Source organism: Carassius auratus, chromosome 16, assembly GCF_003368295.1.
Source record: "Carassius auratus strain Wakin chromosome 16, ASM336829v1, whole genome shotgun sequence".
Taxonomy (NCBI): domain Eukaryota; kingdom Metazoa; phylum Chordata; class Actinopteri; order Cypriniformes; family Cyprinidae; genus Carassius; species Carassius auratus.
The window spans coordinates 18,346,261-18,361,171 of record NC_039258.1 but is presented as its reverse complement, the minus strand read 5'-3'; the positions used below and the strand labels follow the sequence as shown (position 1 = coordinate 18,361,171).

Sequence of the window (14,911 nt, the reverse complement as noted above, 5' to 3'; positions counted from 1 at the left end):
TACTGTGCGTGCCATTGGCCCCGTGTAAACAATCAGAAAGAGAGAATGAGTAAAGAGAGAGATGCTTGGGTTATGATTTAATGGGGTGGGGGAAGAGACATATACTGAACGTGACTAGTGAGGTACAATCAAGAATTCTGCCTAGGACAGACCTATTTCAGCAGACATGATCTCACTCCAACATGCAGATTTCCCTATTTCGCCTTCTATCTGAGAAAAAAAAGTATATATATATATATATATATATATATATATATATATATATATATATATATATATATATATATATATATATATATATATATATATATAAAGCATAACATAACTTCTGATCAAAAGCTGGAGGTCTGTAGAACTGGAGATATTTTCGTTTATTTCACAGATGAGCAGAAGAATGATCGTTGTTTTAGCGACATGTCACCAGCAGGGGGAGCGCTAGAGCTACCTGTTCTGGTTCATTACTACAACTCGACTACAACTTGAAACAAAACTTGGCCGGAATATATTTCTGGCACTTATTACTTGTTCCTTTGCATTTCCAGTAACTCCACGAACCTCACGATGAAATAAATCTGCGTTCAGCTGGAAACGAAACCAAAAATACAAAGAGGAAAAGCACAAATCCAGCAAGAAACTAATCTCAGAGTTTAGTTTAAATATGTTGAAACGAGAAACCACCTAAAACGAAAACTTATTTTAGGCTATATTCAGAGTGGACCGTATAATGGCCCATTTGAACGGATTAAAAATATTAGCTACATTGTTAAATTACGATATTACACATTATTATGATACAAGTTATCTCGAATGGATTAAATTAGCGTTTGGTTGTTTTAACTTAAAATAGTGCAACGGTCAAAAACTCATTAAAGATGGAAAGTACCAAAGCCTTTTCTGAAATTTAGGTGGCTTTAAATGCAGCGTGACGTGGCGTATGACATCACACGCTTCTGTCCAAAGAGCGGCGCTTCTGCGAGAGTTTCAACAGAGCAGCGACGATCCCCGCGCGACAGGTTTGAGGACACCGGATATTTATTCACCTGTGGGACGGTTTTACCTGGTCGCATGACGCCGCGTCACAGTTTCGGAGGACTTGAGCTATCAATTCAATTCAGAAGAGAATTCTGACTCTAGATTGTAAACCAACTCTGAAGGAAGGCGCTGAATACAGCGACGCACTTACCATATTAAGTTTCTGCGCTCGTTCATTAAAGGAAACCAGAGGAACCACACAGCAGTTTTTATCTCCATCTGACTAACCTTTTTTTTTCTTATTTTTGCGACTCTGAGCTGACTGAGTTTAACAAGCGAAAAAAAGGACAAATTATTATAGGTGGACTGTCCACCCTTCCTTCCGATGAAGATGTCAGGGCTGTTTAGCGCACTCATTCTCCTAATTATTCAAGGTAAGACATGTCATATCATGTTTATAGTATAAGTAGTCACTAATTGTTGCCGGTTATAAAATATACTGATTCGCTTTTGCTTTCATTTTAATTCATAACCTCAATCAAACGCGTTTGCGCAACTCTATGTCATGATAGAAATATGCTTCAGTCAATCTTTAAGCGTGCACGCGCTTCTCAGACTAAATTCATGATGACTATAAAATAATTGTATTAACTAGCCCAGTGTATCATAGTATGGGGGAAATAACTTTGCCTGTGTGATCTCGCATCTGGTTTCTTTTCCCTGGAGACTGTGTGAGTTTGGTTTCGATAAGCGCCATGTTTCTCTAGGTGTGGTCTTGGAAGTGTTTTTCCCCCTCTTACGTTTTGACAGGTGTGTGTGTGTTTTTGTTGTTGCGAAACTACGGACATTATCCATTCGTCCTTCAGTGCTCTCTCTTCCTCGTACCACATTTCTCTAGGTTCCTCACGTCCCTGGCGTATTTTCTCCTTCACATCTTATCCTATTATTTCCAGCTGAAGGGACACAAATGAATGTAAATCAATCCGTCAATCACGCAACAGGGTGTTTCTTACAATTTTTTAAAAAGTGTGTTTTCAACTTGGTATTATTTTACCGTTTAACATTAAATCACTCTTTCAGAACGTCATTTTGTTTAATTTTAATAATATAAATAATTTGACTGCCAATCCTTCATTTTCCGAAATATCAAAGAGCTGTTAACAGGCTGACGTCACTGCCTATTGTTTAGTCATATTTCACTGCATGTCTCGTGCACCGTAGCTCCTCTTGATCGCAGACTGAGGGGCTCTTTCTTCATTGTCTCTGCAGTTTAATTATTCATGGGCCATGTCACGGTTCGCAGGGGCACTACACCTGACAGAGAGCTGGTGTGAGTGTCATAAAAAAACCGAGCGCAGACACTGAAAAAGATGTTAGAAATTTCAATTAAAAAGAATGTCAGTGCTACAATACAGTACAAGTTGTTACTGGTTAACTGTAAGTTGCCTATAAATATTTAGTTTTCCGTCTCAGTTTCCTCCTGTTTCTACATGTAATTCTAGACTGGATGATGGTGAGATCAGATCTCTGTGAGGAGCACTGGCTGTTGTCAGGCTCCTTGTGCTAACAAAAATCTCTCTGGACTAATACAGTTAATGGCAAAATGAATGTTTGGAAATGTAAACTGATATTTCCTACAGACACACTACAGCAAACCATAGAAATAACTGACTTAAAACCATTTTTTAGCTGGCGAAAATACCATTGTTTTAATAATTTTGGCTAACGCTGGATGTATATGACATTATGCATTAGGAGGATATGATGTGTCGAAGGTTTGTGACATCAAAGTATAGAGCTCTTTGTCGTAACTTATAAAACAATTCACTTCTTTAACTTATTCATTGTCTGGACCTCTTCTGCTTGGGCCCATTTCACAGTACATCGACTGCACTTCAGGAGGAAAACTAGAATAACGAAACAAAGGATTTGTTTTATTTATGAACCGAGCAGCGGAAGAAGGGGTCATGATTTTCTCGCTTAAGCAAACAGTATAAACAGGCCTAGTGTTTTCTTTTTTCCCCTTCCCCTTGCCTCCATTTAGTTTGGTGTCCTGGGAGCTTTTGCCTTTATACGCAGCAGTCGCGAAATATTTGAAGGGTCAAAGCTTTGTTTTGTATGCTTGCCTCAGTGGCCCCTGCAGACTCCTTTTCATTGCGTGCCTATTAAATACAATCAGACCAACGTCAAGCACGGTAATATAAAAGCTTTATTTTAATAACCTCATTGTTGCTTTTGAAATTAAGAGCTATATAAACAGGAAGCAGGTTTAAGCTAGTTTTATGATTGTAAAACTTGCAGCAATTTATCTTTCTAGTTCCAGACTGAAATGTAGGCTACAGGGAGCAGAGATCTGCACAATAGAAACTACTGATTGTGTTATAATACCCTCCTAGTGAACACGGGTCAAAAAAATGCTTGAACCCGTTGCCATGGCGACGCTGTGCTTTCATTGAAAGCTGGGTTTAGGGGGGCTACTGTAGCGGTGTCTGTGGCTGAATGCATCAAGTGGTGTGTGTGTGTTTAGGAGAAGGAGGCGGAGGGGGTTCAACAATGTTAGGCTGCTCCACTGATGGAGGCAGAGGCCAAGCTGACCTTATTCTAAACTGTGTGAGCACAGCAGTTACAGACGCACACTAACAAGCACACGCAGCGACTGCGACAGCACCGGCTCAAGTGCTTTAAACAGTGAAGGAGTGTTGAGTAAACGGGCGAGACCGTCTCCATTGTCCACCAGCTCCACATACCGGGAGCACGTAAACAAAAGTCGCAATGAAACCGAAGCTTTCCAGCCTCCATTCTTCCATCTTCTCCAGTTTCCTTCCTTCCCTTGCTCTGTTTCTGCGTCCATTGCCGTTCTTATCCGCTTGCTTTTGTTTGAGAGATGATTGTCATTGGTGTATTCAAATCTCTCCCCCCACCCCCCCCTCGCTCTGACCTCAGGGCCACGCTGTTTATTAGCGTCTGAGCCGGTGAGAGAACGTGGGAGGAGGTGTAGCAGTAGACAAAACTGGTAGACTGTGGGAACAACATTGATTTAGAAATGTTTCATTACTGTGAGAACTCTTACGCAAGTTTATCAGTCAGTATTATCTTAAAAATAACGGTTGGATAAGGGAGTTTTTGCATAGAAGAACCATTTTGGGCTGCCCAAAGTTTGAGTGAACAGTTCCTACAAGAACCATTTATTTGTTAGTGTGAAGAACAACAACATGCAAGATAACCTTTTGTACAATGGAAATAACCTTTATTTTTAGGGGTGTAAACGAGGTAGTTTTCCTCTAAATATGGTTGTCAAGAAACTATTCAAAGACTTTTTGGAAACCATGGGTCTCATTCATGAAACATTCGTAAATATACGAGTAAATATCTGAGTGATTTGCGCGTAAAGAGAACTTCCCGAAAACTCTTCTCCTGATTCACACAAACTTCGTAAACGTCAAATGTGATAGTGAAATGTGTGTGTGTGTTAATGAATTACAATCAGTCGTAAATGGGACGCGCGTGCATGCTCACTCTCAATTACCATAAATCCCGCCTATTAAATCTGACTGACAACTATATATGAGCATCATATTATGACACCAAACGAAGGATTTCAACATGTTTTCTCAAAAGCGACTGAAAAAGAAACATTTCTCAGCTGCAGAAATTGAAGTTTTATAAGTTTTATTTTTTAATAAACTTAAACTTATTTTTTATTAAGTTTTATCAGAAGTTCATTCAAAACGCCACATTTTATTTTCAAGCGTACTAGTGGCGTATCAGGTCCTAAAAAAGGAAGTTTGGCAGCATATTACAGATCCTATTACTGGCTCTCATGATAAAAGTTAAAAGAAAAACCGCATGTAATTAATATATATAATATTTTTTTCAAAATGCTGTGTAAATATGTACCCGATTAAGGTGAATTAAAATGCAGCCGTATTAATGAGCAAAACGTTCAGACGTTAAATGCACTATTTACGTGTGGCTGGGAGCAGGTGTAGATTTATTTCCTTACAACTAACATTTGGAAAATACGAACGTTTTAATGAATCCGAAAATTTACGCCAAAACCACTTTACACGCGATTTACACAAAAATTTGTTCTGCTCATGTTTCATGAATGAGACCCCATGTGTGCAGGTGAATCCGACAGTGATTTTGGATGTCTCATTCTGGTTTCTTGTAAAGATAAGGTTGGATGAATGTTGGGGGATTTGTGGATGGGGGACCAAAGCTTTTAACACTTGTCGCAGGTCTGTGTTTTACATGCGGCTCTGGGAATGCAGTCTGCTGAAATCAATGACTGACCTTGTAATTAACATCAACCTGCACTAATACGAACACTAGAGGTTTCCCGCAAAGGTTTGTACGATATCCATATGTAACGGAGGCCAGCGAGTAGTGCTGTGCAGGTAAACCTAGCTCCCCGATCTCAAGAGACGCACTAGCGACAGACACTTGTGGCTGCAGTCATTTAGCCTCCTTGTATGCCGGAGACCCGGGTTCGAGGACCACTCAGAGCGAGTGCGATACCCGGGAGAGAGGGGTTACACATGGCACACTATGAAGTCTGAATTCAGAGTGATGGGTCAGATATAAGTAAGTTTTGTGGTCAGGGTTATTTTCAGAATGGCTTTTTCTCTTTCTATTTGTTCGAAAGTGGAGCTAAAATGAATCTCAACTGGTCCTTGAAGCACTTAGAGGACTAGGCTCTTTCGAGTGTTTCTTTTCTGACTGTCTGGCTCTATTCTTGTCACTTTCTTTCTCTCGCTCTGCTCTCAGTGGTTCAACAGATGTCAGATCTCAGAATGCTTTTATGGTATTAGAGATTCATGGGGTTGATCTGTCCAGTTAATTGGACCTCATATTTTAGTCTTGCACCTGGTGATGGAAAGCCAACCGACCATTGTGGCTGCAACACGATGGTGAGAAGTGAAACAAAAGTGGCAGCCAGGAATGAGAAAGCAGGGTTTTGCTCTTGCTGTGGTTTACCATGCACTGAAATTGTTCTCTGTTTTATGCATCTAGGAAATGCAGACACAACCTGATTCAGGGAGACACATGCACATAAGGCAACATGTTATCCCATCCCATGCTGGCTGAGTTTACCTCCCTGTCCCATTGCATGCAGGGGGATCATCGACCCTCCAGGGGTCAGCAGTTGGTCTGAATAGTGGTATGTGGTTGCCAGTTTGATGTGGGAATGTCGAGGGTTGCCAGATTGCTGCAGTCATAGCTACTCAAAGGAAAATGACCACAGATCTGCCCTCTTTAATATAGATGCCAAATGGCATAAAAAGGAATAGGACATGATGAGTGTTCATCCCCTCTAGACAGAATGCCATCCAGTTCGTTTTATGATTAACATCACAACCCTGAAGGTTTTTTGGGATGCTATAGATACTCTGTCTGGTTTGCTGGCTCCGTATTCACTAAGCTTTGGTTAGTCATGAACTTGATAGAAATGGTCTTAATCTAGTGAATTAGTTCAACCAAAAAATTACATTTGTCTTCGTTTCATTCTCATGTTCCACACTGACTTTCACTCTCGGTAGAGCATATAAGTAGATAATTTGTAGAATGGCCAAGCTGCTCTATTCTGTACAACCAAAGAAGGACTGAAAAGACAATTATGAATGTAAGTTTGCAAATTGTATTCAACAGACTGTCCACAATTGGACAGTTATCACAATTGTCCACACGGGCTGAATGCAAAAACAACATACTACGTGACCAGTGTAGTCTGATTTACAGAGTGATCATGAATTAATTCTTTTTATTATGGGTTCACTGGCATGAATCCTGGAGGCACAGAGAAATTTGGGATGACATCAAATTGTCAATTTTACGAACAATATCGCAAAAAAAATGTCCTATTTTTGTCCTCGAGTTGAAATGAGATGCCTACCGAGTCTTTCTAACACATGCAGATGCTTTATCATTTGAGGCAGAAACATCAGATGATGAAATAACTGAAAGGCCCTTTTCTTTTTGCAGAATAAGTGTGTGTCCTAAGAGTTTGACAGAGGGAGGGACAAGGGGGGTGAAAGTGGTTTTGATTCCTGAGGATTTTTTTAAAAGCACACTCGTGCTGTCTCGTGAATTTAGCATGTCAGTGGTTTCAGGACTCCTCACTGCAAATGCTCTTGCACACTGGGCACAGCTGAGTGTGGAGAGACAAGGTTGTGTGAACAGACATGTCTGGCTGGATACCGGTGCCTCTAAATAACTGCATAAGCAGGGTTTCAATGGAGAACTGCATTATATTATGACTAGTGCTATAAAAAAAGTCTTCGTCCAAGTCCAACAATACCATTTTAGCCCATACACACATTATGATTTGGTCACAATGTGTGGAAATGTATGGCTCATTCACACCAAAAACAACAACTATATTGACATTCACATCAACAGATGTTAAAGTTCTACATATTATAATTGTGAGATGTCATCACTCTGAACACTCTGGCAGATTCTGATTGGCTGTCAATGTTTTTATCCTTCATTGACAAACAAGTTACATACACAACAACCTCTGACTTATGAGTGATGGCTGAAATATAAGTAACTTTTGTGGTCAAGGTTATTTTCAAAATCGCTTTTCTCTTTTTATTGGTCAGAAGAGTGAAGCTAAAATGAACCTCAGATTGGCTGTTAAATGTCTTTAGCATTCATCAGCAGGAAAAAAGTCATTCTGAAAGTGATTCCAATGATATTTTTCTCCTGTGTCATTGGCAGTTACTGCAGCTGTGGTGTTAAAGTTATAAGCATAATTAAAACAATAGTTGCCAGGTCCTCAGTCATTTATAGTGTCATTATGTCCACACGTTACGCTCCACAGGAGGGAAAATTAAAACCGCAGTCTGCGGCAAAGCATGTGACCTTCAGTAGCCCAGTCACCGTTCACAAATCACGCAGAAGATCTTCCTCTGATTAGCCTCGGTGTCTCTCCCTCACTGGTTTTATGAAGTGACTGCGATACTATTTCGAATCTCGCCTCTCGCCCTCCCTCTTTCCTCACTGTCCTTAGCTCGTCCATATAGAGTCGGCTAGCCAGAGGCAGACAAGGAAGCGAGGCTTTGCTCCATTGATCCTGTATCGATCAGCAAGGCCAGCGATGCCCTTGCGAGTCGACACGGCTTATTGAAGACATTACGCCTCTGACCATCAGACTGACATCACTGTGAAATATAGCCCCCATTTCCAGAGGACGTTTGATCTGTTTTTTTTTTACTTACTTTTCGCTTTCTGTTCTATCCCTACTGTCCTTTTTTTCACTTTCACATCCTTTTCACACTCTTTATCCCTGCAGTCAGTTATGGTTAGCGATGGCATTAGCGCCCGTTTGCCCTTGTCTGTCATTGTCTTTTCCTCTCCTCCTCTTCCTGAGTGCCTTGCACCTGGTCCACAGAATGTCGTGATGGAAGCCAGACTGGATCCGAGCCAGCCAGAATTGGCCTCGTTTTTTTTTTTTTTTTTGTGCAGTCTTATTCCAGACCAGATACAGTAACTACAGCACAGTCAGCGAGCTGAATTATCTTATTCTTGTAAATGTGAGCGGCACATCGCTCCTCAGAGAACGCTAATGTCATTAGCATGCCCAACGTAGCGAGCTGTCAGAGAAAAACAGCAGTGACCTTTAAGATAATTTTGCCCGTCTCCTGTGAGTTCTGTTGGGTAGATTTGGTGAATGCTAGTATATGTTCTCTGTAGTATTTTATAAGGTCAGTGTATTTGAAGAAGTACTGTAAAATAACTAAGAAAAAGTGTGTGAAATGCCTAAATACAGTTCTCCTGAGTTTGTTCTCCCAAGGAGAACTGGAGCTTGTCTGGGTGACTTATTAAGGCGTAGAATTGAATGATACAACTTTGTTTCAATCATTGTTTACTCACCCTCATGCTGCTCCAAAGCCATATGACTTTCTTTCTTCCGTGGATCACTAAAAGAGTTTTCAGTGAATCGTCCAACAGCTGTTAAATTGTTCAATGACATGACCTTTTTTTTTTTTTTGGTCCGAAACTATTAATAAATTAAAAAATATGTTCTGATGTGCAATGACACGAATACACCTTCTAAAAAAGCATGATTTTATTTATTTTTAATTAAAATGTGGACAAAAATGTCAGGGTGATACAACAGTTCTGATATCATAATGAAGAAAAAGAGAGTGAAGCCTCCTTAAAATGAAATTATTGAAAGAAAAACTTTGGATTAATCTTTGGTTATTATTATAAAACTTTTTTTTATAAAACACATAAGTAACATGCTTAAAACATAAAGCAGGAAATTAAATCATAGATTGGACCCTTGAAGTCCCTTAAAGTATTTTAAAATATCGGATCAATTGACATTTTTAATGACAGGGTTAAGATAGTTCAGGTTATATTGGCAAGGTATGAAAAATAATGTTTCTTTTTATTTTAGAGTACATTGGCAAGGTATGAAAAATAATGTTTCTTTTTATTTTAGAGTACATTTATATAAAAAAAAAGTTAAAAAAGGTTTTAAAATGAGATTTTGTGAGAGAGATTGACCCAAAACTCTCATTTTATGTTTCACAGAAAAAGCTCATACAGGTTTAGAGCATGACAGCATGATCAATTTTGGGTGAACCATCCCTCATTTTAAAGCATCGTTTTTACATGCAAACATACACACACATAGCTATTTTTCCTGACCATTCTTCTTTGTTTTCCTCTAAGCAGGTGGTTGAGCTTTGTTCTGACCTCCGATCCTCATTGTGTTCTTCAGACTTCCCTCTGTGAGCGCAGTCCTTCCTCCCACCCTCTTCCTCTTTATCCCTTGTTTCTCACTTCTTCCATCTTGAGGATTCAGTCCACTTAACAGGTCTGTCTGACTGCGAAGATGTTCATCTGTCACTCTCCAGCGACCTCCTCCCCCCCCCTCCCTGACTCATTATTCCTCTAGCCATGTCTTTTTCTTTCTTTCTTATTTCTCTACCTCAGCTTGAGTTGTTCCTCTGCATCTTTTTGTTTGTTGCCGAGTTTGTCTAGTTGTTGTTTAATCCAGTTTGCCTTGTAAAATCAGGACAGTTGATTCTTCTACAAGTCAGAGTAAGTTTTGGGTGCCTGTGTTTGCGGTTATTATTATGACGGGAGAACCCAGGGATGATTCTCTTTCTGATTTACCTTTCATGTAAAATCATTCTTTCAAATGCAACCAGTCTGTTTCTCTTTATGTAGTCATGCCTGGTTCTTTCTTTCCTTCTGCCCTTTGCTTTCTCCTCTAAAGGAAGGGCCATTTTTTTTGCTCCCAATCGCACCATTTCTTTTAAAATTGGGTCTGACCTCTCTTTCCTTTTTCCCAGTAGTCTCTCTTCTCTTGTCTCTTTCTTTTCTTGTCACATTACGTGTATTTCATGAAGGTTAAGTCAGTGAATCGGCTCTTTTTCCATTGCTGAAAGAAAAAAAGCAAACGTGAAGACAAGTGGAGAAAGTACTTTTTGGATTCCTCATGGTTCCTCATTTTTAAGTAGCTTTCTATAAAACATCTAATCGAGGTAAATGTGAACCGAGTCAAAAGATCTGAGTCACTGAAATGAATAAAAAAACCTACTAGCTTATGCCACATTACACACCGATACAGTTCATTTGATGGAGATGGTAGGTGAATTACAATGCAATATTGTGTTGTTTGTATTGAATTCCTCTCTAAATGACACATAATTATTCATTAACACAGTACCTGTCAGTCGCAGCTCAGTTGGTCAGTGATGAGTAAAGGGAACATGAAACGGTGACCATATAGGAAGATTGTGTTTGTCCCCTACCTCTTTTAGAATTACACTGCCTTTCAGACAAGTGTGTGTGTGTGTGTGTGTGTGTGTGTGTGTGTGTGTGAGACTAAAGAAAGCCCCTCATTGTTCTCTCAGCCGTGTCCATTCATACAGGTAAGTGATATAGCATCGCCGGAGGATCCACCCTTCTCTTCCTCTGCTCTCTAGAGGACCGAAGAATGAAGAGAGGAGAGAATGTTCCTCGCACTCTTATGAGGGGTGAATGGATAGTTTTCACCCTTGCTTGCCTTTGTTATGGCCCTCTGTGCTCACTGAGAAGCAAAGCATGATGGGGAATAAAAGCGCTGACGCAGTGGGCGAATTCCAAATGCCATGTTCGTGCCCTCAAATGGCAATGTGGGAGAAGAGAATGCTACTTGTAGGGTCAAACTAAACTCAAGTGAGCAGCTCAATCTCTCTGTAAGGCTTCTGAAGAGAACATGCTATAGTCATTTCAAGAAAGAAAATTTGCTCTTTGTAATTTTGGTGACAGATTTTCATGATTCATTTGATTCCTATTCAGTTTGTTTGTACCAAAGCTTGTTAATATTTGTGTATTTATTTATACTTACTGTATATGTGAACTATTGTTCAAAAGCGTTTCAGAAAGCAGTCTTTTATCCTCAACAAGGCTGCATTTATTTGACCAAAAATAATTTTGCTATTTTGTTATCAAGCAAATATTCAATTCTAAAACTGTCTATATATATATAGGCTGTGACAAACACATACATATGAGATGGCCTGCTGCCTTCGGAGTGAATAGGGCATAGTTCGAGCTTTCATATGAAATTTTCTATTTTTTTTCTGGTTGTTTTCTATTTGCATGTAACCTTGCGTGTTTTTAACCTCTGCTTGTATGTGTGAGTAGACTAACATGATATGTGTTTTGTAAGTTCATTTTCAGTTTGTGAGTGATTTGTCTATGCCATAACCAAGCCCTCGGGGCAACACGGGCCTGTGAGAGAACGAAAAAGAAAAGAACAGGAAAAAAGCCCCAGGCGGAGCGAAGGGATGTAAAATCAACTAAGTGATTAGCTCGGGAGCATTTTGATTAAGCAGATGCAGCTTAGAAGGGCAGGAATCTCTATTCAGTCTTGTCTTTATCCCCCTGCACACCTCCTTGAAGTCTAACACTGAAAAGATTTATCTGATATGGATTATTAATAAACTGAAGTGCCGGTGACCACCCTCCAGTGCCTGGTTCGTCCCACCCCCTCTTTCCTGAACATCTTTACCCTCCTCTTTCTCTATCCCTCACGTTTTCCTTCCTTCCTTTACCTAAATGTGTGCCGATATACCACTTCTTCCTGTCTCTCCCTCTCTCTGTCAGTCTCTCTGTGTGTGGGGGAGGTCTATGGGTCCCAGGTTGTAGTGTCCTAGTTTTTCTCTCCTGGTCTCCCTCGCTCCCTTCTTGGTTTTTATTTATTTAGATGCAGAGGAAGAGAGGGATGAATAGATGGGTGGATGGATGATGGAGGAGAAGGAGAGGTGTCAGGGAGCGAGAGAGGAAGATTGATATTTTAACATTCAGTGGAAGTGTGGCTGACAAACAAGCAGCTCTCACGTGGAGAGGCTTTGCAAACGTATTTCCAGATCGATTTTTAGCATTTGAAATGGATTTGTTCAAACAGCCTTATTGAGCCGCATGGTTATTCTGTGCTCACCTTGTGTGAGAGATTTTATTTGATGTCGTAGCTGGTGAAAGCAGATGAAACAAATCTCCCTTCTTTAGCATTCTGCTTTTCTCTGAGATCTCTTCTTGCCTTCTCGCGTTTGGTCCTTTGCTTTGATGGGAACGCAACCCGCAAAACTGAAAACTTTTGTGCTTGGAGGGTTCCTGGCAGTACTTGGAGATTTGCAGTAGTTTCTTGCTAGCAGTCGAAGATTGAAGGTGTTAAAGTAAATGTGAAATTAAAATTAACTTTATTTTTGTCTTAATGCACTTTCCTGGTCTTGTTGTGAATAATTCATCTGTGCCGGTATGTATCTGGTATGATAAAATCAACCTCTATTTTTACCTCTTTAAATATCCCATTTCACTCAGAAATACATCACATTATGGAAGTTAAATGGGTTTCGAGAGACTTCACTGTGAAGTCACATTTTGATGTTTTGAAGGATTTATTTATTTATTTTTCAAAAAAGAAAAAATGTAGGCTATGGACTTGTTTCTATAGGTTGTTGATTGGATGGAGGCAGATCTGAATTCAAGCTTGCAGTTGATTGTAAGAAAGAAGCAGAGTTTAAATAGACTTACCGACAGAAGTCTGGCTTCTTCATGGATAAATTGTTCATAAGATCAATAACATGCATTGAGAAAACTTGTGAATTAACAATGCATGCCCACTTTATACCATATTTAAATATGAATTAAGAGGCTTGCTGTCATTTATGAATTTTTAAGCAAATTAAAAAGGGAAAATTTAATGTTAACGCTAATTTGCATTATGTCTTTCATATAGTGGTTAGCTCCCAGATTTTATTGCATTTATGTATGGATGAATGCAGATGAGTGCATGGAAAGAAAGGGATGAGTGCAGAAAGAGATGGATGATGAGAGATAAGAACAGATGGAAAGAAGCGAGACATAACCATTTGACCTGGTGCATTATAATGGAGTTCGACAGGGTTAAACAGTGCACAGAGACTTTTGGTATGTGTGTGCAAATGCATTTTGGAAACAAAATGCTTGTGAAATTTCACTGGAAGATCATGATTAAAGTTGTTTATTTTTCTGTTTTTGTTTGATTTTAAGGTAAAAATTAGTTTGAAGTAGAACTAATTAGCTTTCCTTTAGTTTGCATTGGTAAGTAAAGTGCACGTGTGTAAATCAGTTTAGATCAGAGATGCTCTAAATGATGGCTCTTTGAACTAACAATTAAATATTTTGATTTAGTTCTTTGCTGTGGAGAGTTCAGTCATTCAGACTGAAAGCAAAGCAAACAACATAGGGTTTGTATACTCAAGTGGCCATTATCAGTCAACAAATGCTTTGAAAGCCTGTGAGAGTGAGATTTAGAGGGAGATGTGTGTGTTTGTGTGTTTCAACACGAGACCTTCAGTCTGATTCATCTCCTCTCAGTTTGATTCATTATCATCCTTCAAACATTTGTTCTCAATGGTGACCTGGAATGAGATAAACCTACTGCTAACTGTGTGTGTGTGTGTGTGTGTGTGTGTGTGTCTCCATCCCCAGCGGTTACCGGAGACAGAAACTCAGAGGGGTGTTGTGGGGGGGGGGGGGGGTGGGTGGAGGTAAATTGCATACCCCCCCCCCCCAACCCGTCTTATGACCTCACACCCTATTAGAGGTATGTGTGAGTGTAGTTTTTTCACAAAGTGGATTTGCCTAATCTCTCAGTCACTGAAATATGAGCAACTCCGCATGGCAGCAATTTGTGTCTGTGTGCTTCCAGTCCACAGTGTTTTATTGTAGTTGCTTCATGTGTAAATGTTAGTTTAATTTCTCTTCAAAATGAATGTAAAAACAACCCTGTCACTTGTGCGAGGTGCCATTCCTTAGACATGCTCAGCTTCAGATGGATGTGTCCTATTTCTTCTCGCTGCTGCGGCTGCCATGCCTTGACAGTGTAGCAGGGTCTGATGAGGACATTTGCACACACACTCGCACACTTTCCTTTGGGTTCCTTCATCTTTGAACTCACACAGGCCCTTCTTGTTCTGAGTGTCAGAAAAAAGGAGCGCGAGCGAGAGGAACTTCAGCTGTCTGAGGGAGTGAGAGACTCACTCAAGGGGAATGCAGAGCAGGTTACTCCAGCTCAACTCCAACTCTCGCTTTATCTCCCCCTTCTTTCTCTCCATATTTCATCTACTGCTCACCCCCACCGTGACCATCCATACACACACACACACACACCACCCTGTGTGTGTCTCTCTTCTCTGCAGGGCAGTATCTGTGAGCTGATGGCCGTGTCTATGTGCAGATGTGATGGCAAACAGCTGTTGCATTTCTCTGCTTGCTCTTTTTAAAAAAAAAAATTTCTCTTCTCCCTCCTTCTGTTTCACCCTTCCTTATTCCCGGAATTAGAAGGGTAATGAGGGTTAGGCTGTAGCTATCAAAATTTTTAGTAATTGAGTATTCTACCAAAAATTTGATAGATTAATCGAGTAATCGGATAAAATGCGTTTTT

The 14,911-nt window shown here is 40.0% G+C and overlaps 1 protein-coding gene across 2 annotated transcripts in view; it reads left to right on the top strand.

Moving 5' to 3' along the window:
- Positions 1-950: 950 nt before the first annotated feature.
- The window catches only part of LOC113116417 (nectin-2-like), a 70,827-nt gene continuing 56,866 nt past the window's right edge, over positions 951-14,911 (top strand). For both annotated transcript variants that reach the window (XM_026284576.1, XM_026284575.1), the window contains exon 1: positions 951-1,406. In XM_026284576.1, coding sequence (XP_026140361.1) covers positions 1,358-1,406 — 49 coding nt within the window. In that variant the 5' untranslated portion in view covers positions 951-1,357. The remainder of the gene's footprint in view (positions 1,407-14,911) is intronic.